Source organism: Plodia interpunctella, chromosome 18 (genome assembly GCF_027563975.2).
Source record: "Plodia interpunctella isolate USDA-ARS_2022_Savannah chromosome 18, ilPloInte3.2, whole genome shotgun sequence".
Classification (NCBI taxonomy): Eukaryota; Metazoa; Arthropoda; class Insecta; order Lepidoptera; family Pyralidae; genus Plodia; species Plodia interpunctella.
This window is the reverse complement of record NC_071311.1, coordinates 2,929,350-2,948,177: the sequence shown is the minus strand read 5'-3', so window position 1 is coordinate 2,948,177 and position 18,828 is coordinate 2,929,350. Positions and strand designations below refer to the sequence as shown.

The 18,828-nt window shown below is 38.0% G+C and overlaps 2 protein-coding genes across 6 annotated transcripts in view; one reads left to right on the top strand and one right to left on the bottom strand.

Moving 5' to 3' along the window:
• The first annotated feature begins 449 nt into the window (after positions 1–449).
• LOC128677844 (ankyrin repeat and LEM domain-containing protein 1-like) lies at positions 450–7,422 on the top strand. The gene is made up of 7 exons (XM_053758990.2): positions 450–964; positions 1,283–1,444; positions 1,718–1,950; positions 2,386–3,205; positions 3,561–3,787; positions 4,159–4,425; positions 4,917–7,422. The coding sequence occupies exons 1-7, from the start codon at positions 903–905 to the stop codon at positions 5,279–5,281; spliced, it is 2,136 nt and encodes a 711-aa protein (XP_053614965.1). The 5' UTR covers positions 450–902; the 3' UTR covers positions 5,282–7,422.
• The window catches only part of LOC128677843 (zinc finger protein 608-like), an 87,416-nt gene continuing 75,997 nt past the window's right edge, over positions 7,410–18,828 (bottom strand). For 4 of the 5 annotated variants that reach the window (XM_053758987.2, XM_053758985.1, XM_053758988.1 and 1 more), the window contains 10 exons: positions 15,781–15,868; positions 14,983–15,706; positions 14,582–14,785; positions 13,948–14,061; positions 13,407–13,732; positions 12,912–13,086; positions 12,447–12,634; positions 11,889–12,030; positions 11,237–11,363; positions 7,410–10,865 (listed from right to left, as the gene is read on the bottom strand). In XM_053758987.2, coding sequence (XP_053614962.1) covers positions 10,804–10,865; positions 11,237–11,363; positions 11,889–12,030; positions 12,447–12,634; positions 12,912–13,086; positions 13,407–13,732; positions 13,948–14,061; positions 14,582–14,785; positions 14,983–15,706; positions 15,781–15,868 — 2,150 coding nt within the window. In that variant the 3' untranslated portion in view covers positions 7,410–10,803. Of the gene's footprint in view, positions 10,980–11,236; positions 11,364–11,888; positions 12,031–12,446; positions 12,635–12,911; positions 13,087–13,406; positions 13,733–13,947; positions 14,062–14,581; positions 14,786–14,982; positions 15,707–15,780; positions 15,869–18,828 lie in introns of all 5 variants that reach the window. The other variant, XM_053758989.2, reaches the window with a different exon arrangement.

Genomic DNA, 18,828 nt, shown 5'->3' with positions numbered 1-18,828 from the left:
GATTCCTATAGGTAGGTAGTTATTATGAGAAAGATTTTGTGTGGGTACTACCTAGTATAAGAAGAACATACCTAGGAAAAAGCCAACTATATTCGTGTCTTTCATCCAATAACAATTTCATACAAGTTCACACCTATGATTTATTACATACAGTGGATGCCTATCCATGTAATAAATCGTAATAGCAATATCCAATATCCAAAGAGGATATACCTAATCACTACCTACGCAATATCCACTTATACCCTACAAGTTAGAATAGGTACATAGTTCATTCCATTTTCCATGTAGGTATTATTATTATTTTGTATTTGACCAAGGAGAACAACCAAGCAGATGCAGAAACCAAACGAGAAGAAAAAAAAAAGAAAACACCTGCCAGTCCGTAGGTAGTTTAGTTGCGTTTGTTCTATTGAAATAAGATCGATTTATTTTGAAATGCGTTTGTGAACGTATAAATTGAAGAACGAAACGTGTTTTATGAAGTGGTTTTATTTAATGATGCGCTGCCGCGCTGGTTACTGTAATGAACGTTACAATTAAATTACCTATATAATTTTTCTCCCTAAATTTCACAATAAATTAAGTGTTAGTAGCGTCTGTTATATTCGAAAATATTCTGAACGTTTCACGATCACGAACGCTTGTGAAACAAAACGCAGTCAAATTCCAAACGTAAACAAAGGAAGGAAGTGTGACGTTATTTTGAAAATTTCGCAAAAACAAATGAATAAAAATGTAAAAGTAAAGTGAATTTCATAACCAGTGTTAATAATATCCTGAGTTGCTTGTAATCTGTTATCAATATCAATTAAATAACTGTTTTTAAGCGATATAATGTGATAATCTGCACAGGAAATGTGTCCAGTCTACCATTCGAAATCGTGATATTTTATTGAATCATGGGTACAAATTATAGAGAATTATTTAAACTATATGACTTAATTCAAAATGGAGAAATAAGGTATGTATAACAATTTATATAACTCGTAAATATAGGTATGTATTAATTCGTAAAATATGTCCAATATAGAGTACCCAACCCATGATAAAATTTCAATAAAAATAAAATGTTACAATTTTACACATATTTTTGAGTCCTTAGATTATGGTATGGCTTTTTTCTCAATTGTATTTTCTTAGAGCCTAATTAGATACAAGTAAAAGCGGGTGGAAGTTGCATTTACTTTCAAAAACACTATGACTCATAACAACATCCTGCATAAAAACCTTTAACAAAAAATTGTACACCTGTTGATTGCTAAATCTTTTTTGTTTCCAGCTCTCTCAAATGTTACTTAAGAGATAATATTGTAGCAGTAAACGACATATTACCATGCAAAGGTATAGGTTTATTACATTTGGCTGTGGGGGTAGACCCCCCAGACAAGTCTGAGGAGTTTACAGACATCCTCCTAAAATATGGGGCAGATCCCAATGTTTGGTGAGTTTCCAATGGAATTAAACCTGAATTTCTGATTAACACAAATAAAAATTAGGTCTTTTTTTTGCAACACTTGTTGCATATTAACAACCCTTTTCTTGCAACATTGGTTTGTCACATGTTTCTTTGCATAATACCCAAATTCATAAGTTTAACTGTACCTACATAAATATGTACTAAATCTTGTAGGTTTAACTGTCTTTTAAAATTTATACCACCTTGTTGGTAAAACTTGTAACTGTTTTAATGTACCTACTACCTATAATTTTCCAGTAACAATGACGGTATAACACCCCTGCATATTGCTGCAATATGGGGCCGGGTGGATAACCTGAAACTTTTGATTGGCTGTGGAGGGGACCCCTCACTGCAGGACTTAGATGGACACTCATCATTTGACTATGCTGTCAAGGAAGAGCAATGGGAAGTATATGACTATCTACACAATGTAGTGGACCCCCTTGATGACTCCATAAACTCTCCTTGTGGCTATAGTTTAGATTTAGGTAAGCATGAAAGCATGAAAAAATACATTTATTTATAGTACCTAATACAATCTTATAATACAATAAAAAGTCTTCCTTTTTTAGTACCTATAGGAGTTAGTCTCCCTTCACAAATCTGAAACTTACTTTGGTCTAATTCAACCTATGTAATTTATTCATAATTTTTTTTTCAAGTCTAATGTGTGTCCCACTGCTGGGCAAGGGCCTCCCCTTCCTTCCAAAAATCTCTGTTGATTGCTACCCTTGCAGGAACTCATACAAAAATAGAAATGTATTAAATATATACATAAAATATGTAATTTGTCACATTGCTGGACAATGGTCTTCCATATTCTTATTATCTCTAACCAAATAAATGCTCAGCTAATGCAGTAAGCCTATTTAATCAAAATTTTGTATATTGAAATTATGAGATATATTTTATTAATATTTCAGATAAAGTACTAGTGACAACAGATGAGATGGTGGCACAATATGAGCCCATCACACAGCCGCATTTATCAAGCATAACGGCACCAAGGAAATCTGAAATGATCCGAGATTGGTGCGAAAAAACCAGTCTTGTTGTGAACAAGTTGTACCCAACTGTAATAAATGACACATATTTAATAGAAAATGAATCTGTGCCATGGAAAAGTATTGATTTTACCAAAAACATTACCCTTGATCTCACAGAAAGTGGGTTATCAAACGATAACCTGAATGAAACTAGCTTTAAGACATGTTTATCTAAAAAGTTATCAGATGAAGTTGACATAAGTGGGATACAGCGGTTAGAAATAACATCTGACGAGTCAAAGGATTCTTGTTCTTGCTCGAGTCAGTTGAATGTGAGACGCGACCACCGCATGAGTATTTATGAGAACTTCTCACTGCCAGGATCTCCAAATAGCATCATACACAAAAATTATCACACGAAAAGTAGTTTAAAAAAGAGCAAATGCTATTGCAAAGATAAAACACAATCAACATTTAATACACAATCACTTGGAAGTGACGATTCATCACAGAGATTAGATAAAGCGATGGTTATAGTACAAAATAGGACCAATGAGTGGTTATGGTCAAGTAATGAAGGTCAGACTTCTGTGATCAAGGACCAAAATACCAGGAGATCATCAGCTAGTAGTGGTGTGAGTAGTAACTATTCTTCAGGAAGCATAGTCATCGCTAATATGCAGGAAGAATATAAGTATGAGGATAAGGAGGAAGATGTTGTGTTGATCGAGAAAAGGTTGCTGGTGTCTCCTATTGTGTAAGTAGAATTTTGAATTAGCAAATATGTATTTATTATCATTTATTTCTTCATTTTATTCTTTGCAATGGAGGGAAAATAAAATTATGAAGTGTTTTTAAATTGATCTAGAGAAGATAGATATAAATCAAACGGTTATGTTTATTATCAGTAGGTAATCAATCTTAATCATTATTATTGTTATATTTTGAAGTAAACAATACTTGATATTATTTTTTGAGCTGTAAACATGCTTCATATAATAATTGATAATATCCAAATTTGGACCATGGACATAGGTAGGTATTCCACAAATTCTTTGTCCCACATTATTGCTATCTCTTTCGCCCAATAGGTTAATTTTGTAACTTTATAGGCTACCTCTGGACGAAGCAGCAGATACATCAAGTCCAGATCAGACCATTATTTCCGTGGCCTCCTCACTGCCTCCCTCTGTGCAGTACGACAACAACACTCTGAAAGAAGAACTGGTCAAACTAGGATTCAAACCCGGACCCATCCAGGATTCCACTAGGACATTGTACCTGAAGAAGTTACAGGCCCTAAAGAAAAGTCCAATTGTTGTCAAAAATCAAGGAAAAAGTGAGTGTCAATGACCCGTCATTTATACTTGTTTACACTATGTTTATTTACGTGTAGTTTTTAAAATTTGATCAAAGTAATTTTGAATAAAATTATTTCGTGATGGTGATTAAAAAGTTAAAATTGCCCAGTAAAAATGTTGTTAAAATACTTCTCGATAAATGTGAGTGCCTGGTGCATTTGTTGCAATTTCAATACTATAGTCAATGACAATTTTTTTAGCTTCAAATAATAATTATTCACTTTCTTGATTTCACATATTGATAGAAAACTTTTCGCAACTAATAATTACATTACAATCTTATTTAATTTCAATATCATTTGTTTACATATTAAATTTGTTTTCGATAAATTGAATTATCCAATCGCAGCATACAGCGTAGAGTTGGAAAAATCACTGCGCGACGGGGAGTGGATGAAGAATCTGTCTCCGTACATAGAACTGGAGAACAAAGCTCGAGCATCGTTCGCGAGCGCTGATCGAGCGCGGCGCTGGCGCGGCGGAGACGCCAAGACGTCGTTCTCGTACCTGCTGCTGGACCCGCGTGTGGCCTCCGCGCTGCCCGCGCGCGCCGCCGGACTGACGCCGGTCGCTTGCTGGAACACCTTCCTCGACTCCATCTTCTATGTTGGAAAAGGTATTCCATACTTCCATATTTCATATTAGAAATCAGCGAAAAACATGTAAGTTTCGGCTAAATTATGGTCCGAAACTAAAACTATTACCGAAACGAGATTTTAATGGCGAAACCGAATATTCAGTCTGTCTGTTTGAAATCCGCATATACAAAATATTTTTTATATAATCACATTTATAAACTCTACTTGAGAATGTGAAAAAATTCATTTACATTCATTATTTCATTCATTATTCATTTACTAATCGCATCTTCTCGCCCTAAAAGACCTCTATATCCTCCCGTGGGTGTAGTACAAGGCGACCAACACAGCTTGGCAGCTAGAGTAGCATTCCCACGGAGACTTGACATCAGGCAAGCGACCGGTTGCACAATCACAACAGAATCTTCAAAATTTGTATTGTTCAATTTCATTCATGGCTTTACAGCACCAAAACTAAACCTGGAACATGCAAGGAAGACATTTATAATGATTTATAAATTGTTTATAGGTAAACGTTCCCGTCCATACTCACACCTATACCAAGCCCTCACCCTCTGGAAGAAGGACTTCACCACGTCCAGAGACAAGAAGGTCCAGCACATACTCGATATCTGGTCAGACAAGGTCGGTGTCATCTGTCTCCACATCTTCCAAAACGTCATTCCAGCCGAAGCTTATACATACGAGGCAGCCATGATTGACGCCATAGGCCTTCAGAATCTGAAGAATATAAAAGCTGGCAACTACTACGGTGCGACTGCGTCCTGGCCGCTAAAGGAAAAGAAGTTATTGGGACTGTATTTGCTTTATAAGGCGATGTTGATATTTTTCAATGAAGGAGAGAGGCAGTTGAGGCCTGATGATATTGACTGACACATGACTTTCACTACCGTGGTCCCACGACATAGTTTGTTTTATGGACGTGATATTCTGTTTTAGGATGGATGGATGTTGAATTTTAACCATAGACGTAATGAGGTCGTTGCCATTTACACGTGTGTTTGAAATCGTATGTAACGAACGAATTGACCGATTTTATTTTATTGATGGCTTTCCTGTTTGAAAGCCTATTTTAATTGGGTTTATTCTTAGCTATTCGAAGAACTAATTGTACATTACCTTTCTAATTATATTCCTTTGTAGCAATGAGATTGTAGATGTAGATTTCGTCGCTAAGGGGTTATATTGTAGTGTCTGTGGCAATACAAATAAAGCCCCGTGGAAAATGGAATTTTAACGCACGTGTACCTGCGCGTACACACATATACACAAATATGGCCATGGTAGTGATCTATTGAAGAATAAAGTATTAATTTCCAAGCTCTCTGCATTTCAGCGTCATAAGATGCGGTTGTGAATATTATTGAAACGATTGTAAGGTTTATAAGTATATTTATGGTAATTTATTTTGAACTCTTAAATTTAGTGATGTTGATGATCTACAAGGAGTCTAGTTGGAGCTCAACTTTATTTATACTTAATGCTACTGCGCATTATACTTAGTGATAGTTAAATTTCAATGAAGTGACAACTAAAAATGTAACTGATTGCAACAAAATATGTCTATTGAAAGTTAACCCATTTCTACCCAGAAAAGTAGGAAACTAAACCCTATGCTCAGCGTACGTCGATAGCACAGCGTACGCACGTGCTTTTTGGCCGTCGCAGTACAAATATTACAAAGAGATACAACGAATCCATTTCTGAACACGAATCTATACATATATAATACTCAAGCTAGTGTAAGAACTTAGAAATATGAAAAAGTTCTTAACAGCGCTGGCTTAATCTATTTATGTATGTTATAGAATATATTATCGTTGACTTAGTATACCATATAACACATGTTTCGAACTTACTTTGGGGCCAACTCAATTTGTGTGATTTGTGTTGTTGACATATTTATTTTTATTTATATTTCTGCGACACGCAAGATTTGTTAACAGGGAGCCCTCTGCTCTGTTACGCTCCGTCCACGCTTACGACAATATCAAATTGATGTAAAACGACGGTGCAATACTCTGCATTACGGAACTGTGAGGCCGCTCACTAATACAGCGCGTGCTCAACATCACTACATAGTAAAACAAAGTAACTCCCCGTTGTCTGACCATATGTTTGCTTAGATATTGAAAACTACGCAACTGATTTTGATACGGATTTTTTTTATAAAGAGAGTGATTCAAGGGGATGGTTTAGGTGTATAATTTATTAAAGTTTTACCTGAGCGAAGCCGGGACGGGCCGCTAGTTGAATAATATTATGCTTAGGTTAACCAAACTTGAACAAAGTATAATAATAACGTGTTTAATTAAAATTTTTGTAAGGCATTTTACTACCTTGCTTTTTTGTACATTTACTTTTTAATGTGATTTCCTGCATATACTTGCAGAATTATTGTACAAAGTTGCCAAAGTATTTATAAGTTTTTACAACAAATAATTTATGCCTTATTGCCACTTATAGTTGACACTATTTTGATACCTGTAATCGATATTTATTCTAGTAAGCTTTAATTTTGCACGCCTATAATAATTAAGTTACCACTTACTAACAAACTAACCAGTATTACGAAACAAATAAGATTCCTTCATAAAGTTTCGAGAACCAAATGCTTAATTTGTATCATTCTATTATAAGTTCGTATTATTTTGGACCGGTGACAGTTCATATTTTATATTCCATATTGCCGTATATATCTTAATCTTGTATTGAAGTTTATCAAAATCTTTAAGAGGCTATTCGGAAATGTTATCCACTCATTTTATTTTGATTTAAACTTATATATTTACCGCTCGAATTTCGAAAGATTTTTTATAATGTATTTTAATAATGTTCATACACCCATAATTCTGAATTGAAGCATAAATATAAATTAATTGTATTCCTAGATTTATGGTTTATTGTATTTTAATGAGTACATTCAATTGCAGTTGCACTATGATTTATTTTCATTTGTTTTTAATAACACGTCACAAATAATTTGATGAAATAAAACACATTTTAAGAAATAATTTATCTTTATTATTTCTTTTTTAAACGTCTCGAATTCTCTTCTAAGAAAAATCAATCTTGGCTTTAGTTACATCAAAAAAATACACAAAGGTTCATTATAACATACAGATGCATTATAAATACAATGAACATGTTCATACCACGTCGCCACAGGCACTGGGTACATTTAAAATTAATGAAGCGTAATGTTTAGCGTTTCATCGCCGAATGAACGATACACACGTCCGTAACAGCGACAAAGACATAAAAAAAAATCCAAGTACTCAAAAGTAAATTACATAAAATATACTGGGTGTTTCAACACCCGGCGATACGAAAACTACAAAACAATGTAATACCATAAACATGATAAAAAAGAGTGTTTCCACTTTATGGGTCACGCTATTACGGCTTTGCGTAGTTCGGAAGGTAAAGAACAATCAGTCTATGCATTCATTGACAAGGAGCGAATGAGATCATGTTAGCTATCTATCCTGATACAAACACGCTAATGATCTGTTACGATTGGGTTAGGGATGCTGTTCGCATAACAGTATTAAATGTACATACAATAAAAGATTTATTCAGATTACATGTAAACCAGTGAAACAAAATAGTTATAAAAATAACAACTAGTCTATAAAAAGTTGAAGACACAGAACACTTTATAGTTACATAATCATAGGAGAAACTTATGTTTTCTTTCAATCAAATTACCCCATGAATCTGAATAAACCTTACTTTAATTATAACAATCGGAGAGTCAGCCATCGACTAAATTTAAAGCATGTTCCATACCAGCATCTAAGGCAAGCTAAGTGTTATAATGTTTGAGCTTAGCTTAACTTAGCACTCGGTCGCAAATAGTTGTAGCTTTTTATATTAACTAACCAAGTTCATAATATGACAACACAAGACAGAGCTATTTTTTCATTGACAAGCATTGTGTCAGCTGTAGGCTTATGTAAACTGACTGTATCTACTATTAACATAGACAGATAAAACTGTAGGCATGGTGATATCATCCATTTCATTCATACGCGTATTAGAAATACATGAGGAGAAAAGAAACAAAACGTAATAATCTTATTCTCCCATCATGCGCCAGCTCTTACAAGGGTAGCCTACCGCGACCTACCGGGCAATTCATTCCTGAAATGATAAGTCCATGTGGCTCAGCCCTTGTCTATAGTTTTATTTGCCTTTGAATTCACCTAAACGAATATAACCTATGCAAAACAGATGCGTAACGAAATTTCCATATAAAGCTTTGTTATCATGTTACATTACATAACGGAGTATTTTAGGTGACAAATAACAAGGCACGATGTAGCAAATATCGCCACCCGGTCAAGAAAGTTTACGCGCGCCACCAATCGCAGACTGCTACCTGAAGTCATTATATCCAACATTATGCATTCGATTGGCTATTTAATTTAACTAGGGAATACGCACTAATAGAGTACCTTATAGAGTAGGTAGTGCTTTAACCATGCAGCAACAATTATAATTCTAACATGTTCTATAAGTCCATGACATACTGGCCAATGAAAACGTAGCATACTGTCACTTGGTACTCACAAGTACACATAAGTCCATTCTTAGAGGTTACATCTACACATTAATATCTAAACGCGCGTTGTTAGCATTTTACACTTACATGACTCATTATGATGTTGCTCAAAAAATCCTCACATGTTCAAACTGATTACAAACTCCGAATAAATAAGTATATTCCCAATCGGCATAATTAAAAAATCATACAAATTCAGTCACTGGTTACACAAAATTTCACTTTGAAATCCTCAGGTTTAGGCCCTGCGTTTATACAAATGTTTTCATTAATTATGAAATATGAAACAGGTACATGCGTACATTGACTAATGTCATGAAAAAAATACCATATCACTATAGGTAATTAGATAATCGAATCACTAATGTAAGGTGTTATAAATGTTCTACTAAATTGAAATGCATTCCAACACCTCTCTATTTCGATATATTCAATTTACTCGATCTTATATCATTACAGCTTAAAGATTAAGCATAGTTTTCATTCCGCCACGATTATAGGAAAAGTAGGTTAACTAAATTTTATAGTGATTGCAAATCACGCAAAAAAACTTTTGGAAGACTGTTGTATTGAATATTTAGACTTAAACTGTGCAGTGTCAGGGTCCATCCTAAATGTATCTGTCATGGGAAGATATTAAAATTATTATTACCACAATGTAAATAGCACACTATGTGTATGGCATGTTCAATCAGTGTAAGGATGGCCCGCCAAAATATTAAATGCATTTCGATACAAATACAACTGAATCAAACAGACCATACAAAAGGCCTTACAGCCGTACATACAGAAATTACAGAAAGTTAATCCCTTGTGTGAGAATATATCGGACTATGAGATTTTTATAATTATATTAAAAGCCAGACAAACATACACGTGCGTACAGCGTAGTCAAACACACCACGACCCTATAGAATGCTTTCTACTTTATAATAGTGGCCATTTTCTCATGAAAATCATCCGTCGACAGAATGTTACTGATATGTTAATATTCGAAACAGTTGACACAACTTTTATCAAATTTTAACTATCGGTATAATATAATCAATGACGGTGTCTATCGACGAACCATTTATAGTGAATGGCCATAAGTCATTCGATTAATCACTATAATCGAGACTGATTGTGCACGCTATGATCACATTAACGCCTTTAAAATTACACTATCAATTACTTAAATATTACTTATCTTAAGTTATAACTAGGTACGCTCGCTTTCTTTGTGGAATGCAGTATTCATAAATAAAGATCTTACTAGGCTGAACCGCGCAATATCAAATTTAAAAGGGCCTTCAAACTTCAGTACAATGCCCTGTTGGAAAATCAGTGAATTCGATGTTTATATTACATTAAAACTTACGGACCACTAAATGACATAATGTAATTTACATGTAACACTAATATGTACAGAGCTAGTTTGTGCTTTCGCTAGTAAACATATAAAACAAATTAGTTAAAGGCTGACATCACGCCAAGTCCACGTCTTCGCAACACAATTTCCTTCACTCGGTGAGTTTTTAACACAACACTCGTTCACTATATAGAACTCAGGTAACTATCGGTCCGTACACATGCTAACATTCAAAGCGCACATCACATACACATCGTGGGTTACGCGAGATCACAGTGTTTAAATTATGGCTACAGGCATAGATAAGTTCATCTACTAAAGTTTTATTTTCACTAGTCTATCTCACAGTTCACTGTCACTGCCAGGTGTCCAATTCTGGTTTGAAGCAAATTTTGGGGCGGTCAAAGCGCCATTCGCTTCTCGCGTCTGTGAGACGCGGATAAGTCAAGGTTTGCTCCGTCAGTGATGTAGTTTCTCTCATTTAGGCGGCGTGGGGAAGGAGTTGACGACGGCCTGTGTGCTTGCGAGAACCGCCGCCGCTGCAACATATAACTCCATATATTTCCAGTCTGTGTTAGAATGACATCTCTCTAGAGCACGCTAGACCGGCTGCGCGGGACTGGGCCGCTTCTCTGCCGAGTGCTATCGGGCCCCTGCAACCAATCACATGCAGGTTAGAAACGCTTGGTTGAGGGCTAGAGTAGATGCGTTCTAAAGAATAAGTGGAGCCGACATTAGTGGTAAAAACTGTTGGGAAACGGGTATGTGGTCTATTTATTTATAAGATCCTTTGTAATATTTTAAGACTGTTAGTTTTCCCAATAAAACAACAAAATGTCAAGAAAATATTTAGTATCCAATTCAAGTGTTCAGGTTCACCATAGATACGCAAACAAGAAGGTATACTAACCGGGGTAGGGCGGCGGGTAGAGCGGATAGCCGAGGCCGACATGCGTGTGGTGGTGCGTGTGCACGTGGCGCTGCGGCGGCGGCGACCGCGACCCATCCTTCGGCGGCTCCGGCCGCGGCGGCTTGCCCTGCACCCACAGATATAGCTTTAGAGGCTGGGTGGCACTCGTGTGGCTGTTCAATTTGTAATACTTTTCTATGATCTAATTAGTTTTGAACGAAAATTCAGACGATAAGACCTATCTAATTCAGAGAAAAAAGTATTTCTTTTACATGAAGTTCTCTAGGTTCAAACAAGTGTTTTTCTTTGTTGTAAAAATAATACTTAATCATCCTGTGATGATACATTGTAAAAAAAAATCCAGCGCGAACAGAAAAAGGACTGTATTGCAATTAGAATGTTAAGTCGACGAAGAATATTAATTTTTTCCAAAGTAAATAATTTACTTTAGGTTTACTTATTTTGTACATAAATTTAGATTACCTGAAAAAAAAATGTATTTACACACTGAAATTCAAATATTACTTGACAGTTTGACATAGATATCGCATCGATATCGATATTCGCATCTATATATTTTAATATATTAAATTTTAATAATTAATATTTTTTGTCCATTCAAAAACCAAAGAATGTTTACCAAAAGCCATACCTGCGGCGACTTGGCGTGCTCCTGCAGCTCGTGGATCTTGTGCGGCGCGTGTCCGGGCGGGTAGTACGGCGCCGCGTGCGCCGGCAGCAGCTCCAGCTTGCCGCCGCCGCCCGCGCGCGACAGGTCCTCCGGCGCGTGGTATCTGACCAAGAAATAATGTTATATCATTACTAGCTGCACCCTGGGAATTTCGAGATAAAAAGTAGACTATGTGTTATTCCGGGCGTACTCTCGTTTCGGAGGCAAAGATCCACTTTGGGGTCGCTGAGCCAGCGTAGTAAGTGTGTGTTATTCCAGATTATATTCAACCCGTGAGATATTATTGCATTAAACGTGTGCCAAAAAAATACGTCCGTGCAATAAACCGTTCAAGAGTTTCCATGGCTATACACATTCCTGGGTATCAGGCCATCAGGTCATGCTTATCATAATAATACGTTGTCATCCAAACTAATCGTGTGTACAAAATTTCAGCTCACCGATTAAAGATATCGGCTTTAAAATCATGGGGAACATAGTTACATTCCAAGTTAAATAAAAGTATATAAAGACAATAACCTGGGCACTGTCCACCCCGGCGGGAAGCCGCCGACGAGCATGGGGCTGAGCGGCGCGCGGTACACGGGGTCGAAGGGCAGCGCCCCGTAGTGCGGCGGCTGCATGTACGGCGGCAGGTAGTACTGCGACGTCGGCGGCGGCGGCGGGCCCTGCGTCTCCGTCGTCGGCTTCTGCCCTTCTTGCTTCACCTGTAATATATATGTCCATTTTATTCATAAAAAAGTTAAAGCATACTTAAGCTAAAGTATGTATGTCACTATCGCACTTAGCAATTGACAAAACGAGATTCTCGACGACTGTGACGAGATTCTGTGCGAAACATAAAAGAAAGTCAGTTGTGGGGTGGAACAAATATGTAAGTGAGACTCACAAACCTTTAAAATACGCTTATTTTTTATGCACGCTTGAACCTTACACACTTTGCTCAATTAATAACACTCTTTTCTGCAATGATGCGGTACATACCTTGACCTCCTCCTTGGGCTTGTCGTCCTTATCCTTGCTGGGGGGCTTGTGCGGGTGTGAGGGGTGGGGCGGGTGCGGGGCGCGCGGGGGCGCGGTGCCCGGCGCGGGGGGGGCGCCCGCCGGCTTCGGGGACGGGCCGCCTTCCTTGCGGCGCTGCTCCAGCGTCATGTAGTATCTGACGATGCAAAAAAAAATGTTTTTACAATAGGGGGCTGGGGCAAATGTTTGCGTTTACCCCTAATAGGACCCATAGCGTACGTACTAATGGGACCTATTAACACAAATTTACAAATACTTTATAATATTATTCTATTGGCGAATGGCTTTCTATGCAGCAATAACTAAACAATGAAAGATAGGGCTATTAATCCACTTTATCACGCCAATTTCGGCTTCGTGGGTCTTTGCATCCACCTTTAATAGAAAATAGTAGATGTAATTGTAAAAAAATAATGTAAATAACTCTAGAAAGTTGTCTAAAAACCAATAGTTTACCTTCTCAACTCTTCCTCTCTCGCATGAGGCGGCCTCTGGAAGGCATACGGGCCCATCTGCGCCTTCATCTCAATGCTCTCCTTCAAGATCTGATGGTTGTCATTCGGCCGGTTGGGGTTCTCCTTCCCGTCCGGTCCTCGCGACTGCTTGTTCTTCTCCAAAGGACTGGGCGTGGTCTTGGATCTGTCGGGCTCCTTGGACTTGTCGTCTAATGCCGCTCCAGGGGGAGGCCCCCCCTCCACGTTGTAGGGGAAATTTGGGACGTAATTGTAGGGGTAGAAGTGCTGAGGAAGCACCTTTGGAGGTCCAGTTTCTGGTTTGCCCTCCTAGAATAGATATATCGATGTTGATATAAAATATAGTTGCAGAAAAATGAAGAGTTTAGATATAATAGTTTTTCTTATATGTTTCTGTTATTGCTCTGCCAACAACCATTCGAACTCTCATAGATAACCCGTAAAATCAAAACGGTTTAAAAGTTTTCCACTTTTAACTGTCTTGCTTAGTGTTAAGTGCTTTTGTTTGTTTTATAAATGCTTACCTTGAGATCAATCTTCGGGTCTCCTTTACTGAGGTCCTCTTTGCCCTTGTCTCCTGAAGGAGGTGGCGCCGTTTGAGGATGTGTCGGAGGTAGGTACGGAGGCTGACCATAATACTGCAACAGGTAATTAAAACAATAAACGATTTGAAAGAAGAAATAGTGGTATTAAAAAATCGTTTTTTTTTTCGGTGAACCAGAAGTGGGACACTATTAGTTGTCAATATAATGTATTAGATTGTAGAGAAAAATAAAGAATTTATGAATTGAATTTTGAAGAAAGAAAGAAGATTTAAAAATAGTCTGAGATCACTACTTTCTTAATATTTCTTTTTTATTTAAATCATTCACAGATTTAACAGTCCACTCAGGTTTCTGAGGTCGTGTATATTCTTGACAAATTGACCTTTAGCATCTTGTCCGACAATGCAACTTTACCATTCATATATTTAGTAAATTATACCTACCCTTAGCCTTGTATATTAAATAATAATAACCATATTAAATAAACTACATAGAACTATATTAAAGTTGTAAACAACTTTTATATATAACTATGGTACAAAGCTACTTAAACTGGTGTGAGCACCAATGAATGAATAAATAATAAAAATAAGAAAGAAAGATGAATAATAACCTGATGGTAGACAGGGAAGGGCCTGTGCGCGGGGTCGGGCTCAGTGTCGACGGGCGGCGCGTCGTCCGAGATGTCGGAGTACGCGGGCGAGCGGGCGCCCGGCGTCGGGGAGCGCCGCGCCCGCCGCTTGCCCGGGGACCCGCCCGGCGGCGACTCCGTCGACTTGCGCTCCTCCGCCGGCATCAACGCTGAACGCGGCTTCACCTGGACGTCGATAATTATTGTTGTTTGTTGCTTTTTAAGGAAATTTTATGTATTTTTATTATAATGCTACATGTTATAAAATTTCTTATATTTTCTGCCTTAAAGTAAAGGCTTTATTTCTATAAATTATCTACTCTGATGCACCGTCATTCCCCAGTAAGAAAAATTCCTGAACCAGTTAAATTTTTGTTAAGTACCTTGAACTGTGTAGGCTGTAGTGCAGGCAGACTGTCAGGTGGCGGCGTGGAAGGTGCCGGGGGTGTGACCGGTCGCTCCGGCGCCGGCGCCGGCTCCGGTGTGCCCGCGAACTCCTCCGGGAACCGCGGCTGCTGCGGCGACTCCACGCTCGTTTCCGGTTTTTCTGGGGATTTCTCCGGTGTTTTATCTATTTTAGCTTCTGGTGATTTGGCCGGGGTGGGAGACTTCACAGGCGTGGCCGGCGTTGCGGGCTCGGACGGAGGCCGCGCGGGAGACGCAGGTTCGGTCGTGGGCTCCTCCTGCTCCGAGCTAGACCCGTCCTTGTCCTCGTCGTCGGGCGTGCCGTGCGCGTGCGACCGGTGGTACTTGAGTCCGTTCGCGTGCTTGTACTTCTTGGAGCAGTTGGGCTCTGGACACTCGAGGAGGACAGGGTCAGGGGGCGGCGAGGAGGGAGCGGGCGGAGGCCGCTTCGCTTTTGGCGTTGGCGGCCGCTCTTCAGCTTCGGAAGTCCGCTTCCTTTTGGAGTCAGGTCTGGGAGGAGTGAAGGGCGTCGGCGACGGCAACGCTCTACGCCCTTTTGCCCCGCCGTTTCTTAACTTGCTGTGCACGGAGGAGCGCGTTTCTGTGAAGTTTGTCATATCGGTGGGGGCTGCGCCCCGCCCTCGTTTCGCGCGCCCTTTCGGCGTTCTTGCGTCTAGCTCTTCTGTAGGTGAATCACAGAATCTAAAAACAAATTTGTTATTAATCTGACAGTTTTACATAATCTTGTTTTGTACGTATTTTTATATAATACTGACCGTGGCGGCGCCCAGTCGTGTCGCGTGCAGTCCAGCAACGTTCCAACGTAGGTCTTCCCTCGCCACGTCACGTTCACAACTAAGACACCTGTAACAACACACTTCACCCTTATTTTACCTTAACTAACTAGACTATAAACAATGATGATAGATAGATAATAACATCATAGATAACATCATAAAGTTAATAAGAATCGATTGGCAGCGTTAACAAAATCTGTGCTCCAGTTATTATTTTACGGTGGTGGAGTTCCGATCCAATTTGTCAGAGTCTCATTTACATATTAGGGAACGGAGGGCTGGGGCGGCGTCTCGGACGTGACTCCGACCGCATATAGACCCATCTCCACTGCGCCATGCCACCCTAGTACTTATCACGCTAGCGTGTCAACTTATGCAAATTTAATTAATAAATTTTCCACCCCTCCTCTTTTATAACTTTTTTCTAGAAATTACAATATCATTCCCTTTTTACTTTCTCCATGAATTTATAATCACAAAACATATTTCACAGAGCTATTGTGATTCGCCGTGAGTTAATCATCTCTTTGTCCGCAAAATGCTTTTCGTAAACAAGATGAACAAATTGAGATAAAAATGAGGGTCTCGTATCTCGGACAATCCCTTTTTAATCCCGACCGAGTATTCCGACGACTCGATTTTATATAGCGGTCTCGTTGAATTGTAAATAAGTACCTGCTTAACATTTTGAAAAGGTTTAAAGAGATTTCAGAGGCTGGCAAATGTATCTAAATACCTCAGAAATTGTGGGTTTACCTAATTAACGCTCGCCCACGCCCTAACAATTTACATGTTTTGTTGATACGTGTTGTGGTGGAAATAATGTGTTATTTATTAAAACTACGCCGAGCAAGAACAGTTATCGACTAAACACAAAGGTAAGCAAACCTTCCTATCCCACCACGCTCAAGTAAAGAGAATAACCAATAAACGTGGAAACGCACGACTCTGCCTCATATTTTGAACTTTGCCGATCCTAATTAACTATATTATATACTAACCTAACATTTATTAAGAGTATCCTAACTCATTAAGATAAATACAATATATATTCATTCGACCAAAAAAAAAATTATATCTAAATACCGACATTATGTAGTAAAACTAAATTAAATGTTTACATTCTACAAGACACGAAAATGGACGACACAAACAACATCAAGAATTAAAAAAATATTCCGTGAAACGAAACGGCATTAGAAAGTCGTCTCGCTCAGCTGTAGACCGGCAAAACGCGAGATTTTCCCAACCATATTTATCGTTCCACGGAACAATGGACACATAAAGCATTTCTATAAGCCATTCGCGTTCTTTCAATATAATTGCTTGTTAATTGGTTGTAATCTGTCAAACAAGAAGGATTGCGAGCAGTTAGTGTTTTAATAAATTGTCCAAAGGCCACGCATAATTTAATAAATTGAATATCGTTAGTATGTTTTTCTGTTATGAATATATTTATTTTTATGTCAATAATTATCTTAAACGAATTGTATAATATTTAAATTTCAATTATAGCGAATAAAAAAGTGACTTTGAGTCACGCTTATGCGAACCAACATCAATAACAACAATATTATTATTGTATAATTTTTTTACAACCCTAATGAAGGTTATGTCAGTTTGCCACATAAGCATAAGTTCATATGTTGAAAGGTGTGTGTGTGTAGTTGGTGTTGTGTGTGTAAGGTATGTCAAAAAAGGTGTACTTTTTTGATATTATTAAAAATATACTAAAATAGCGCTATAAAATCCAATTCGACCGCTGGGCGATTGTTTGAAATATATTAAAATATATTTGTACACTTCTTTACCGGGACATGTCCAAATAACTTTTGGATTCAACACAGTATGATATTCACATCTTCACTTCACACACCGCTCATACGGTAAAGTTAAACTTTATGCATTAACAGTGCAGTGTGCAGTTGCACCACTCACTAAAACTGATATTCAAACAATAACCCACACACGGGTGAAATAAGGACCACTTAATTCTTGTTTAGAATCCTGTAAATTTGCATAACACTAACTTAACTTTTTATGTAAGTATTATGAACTTATAAAATTAATAGCACAATTGCAAATACGTCTTGCTTTGAATTAAATGCCTTGAACCAATGAATATTTAAGCTAAATGAATTATTCAGATTACAACGAACTAACAACTCCATAAGAAATACATGAATGTTTATGTTATAATTATCCCTAATTTGACGAAAATAAGACTTGGTTTAGTAAAGATCTCGAAACTTTATTGCAAAAAGGATGCCTTGGGCTTGGTTAGAATACTCAAAGGCATTTTATATTCTTATTTTTAGGGCCTTGTAGTCAGTCAGTCACTGTCTAGATACATACCAATAGCTAATTTTAATTACTTAAACTGACGTCTGGTATTTATATGTAAAAAATCTGAATTATCCACTTTTCTTTAAATTCCCATGAGACACATGCTAAAATTAAGTACAGTCATATGTCGGACTCGCCCAACAAATGAATGGAATAAAAGCTTTGTTATCCTTTTTATATTACGTTATGTTAGGTCGGTATGCTGTAGACTGTACCAGGACCGCAGGAACATCTAAAAGTGGCGGGCAGATGGCCATTCACCCGCGTCAGTTTCGACCTCTCGGATATTGTCGGCCGCCCTGTGCCTTTATTATTTAGGGTGGAATTCCCTTCTAAATGGTTAATACGGACTGCCGGTCACGGAAAAGTTAAATTAGAGGCCGTCCGGTCCTGTTTGCTCGCGTGTAATCGCTTCGATTTGTACATCTGTCTGTCTAATGGTTTGGCGACGTCATTAGACAGATCGTTAACATCGCCAGCGCCGCCCGACCAGTAAACTATCATTAAACGTCATGTTTTCCTGTAATTTGTTTATCTTTGCGAACTGGAATATCGCCGGGAAAGATATGATCTCGTAAATACCGTAACTGTTGGCTATTAATTACTTTAACCTGTAAAATAAATAGACCCAGCAATATTGCGGAAATTGGCCATATCTTATGATATTCATTAAGGTTACCA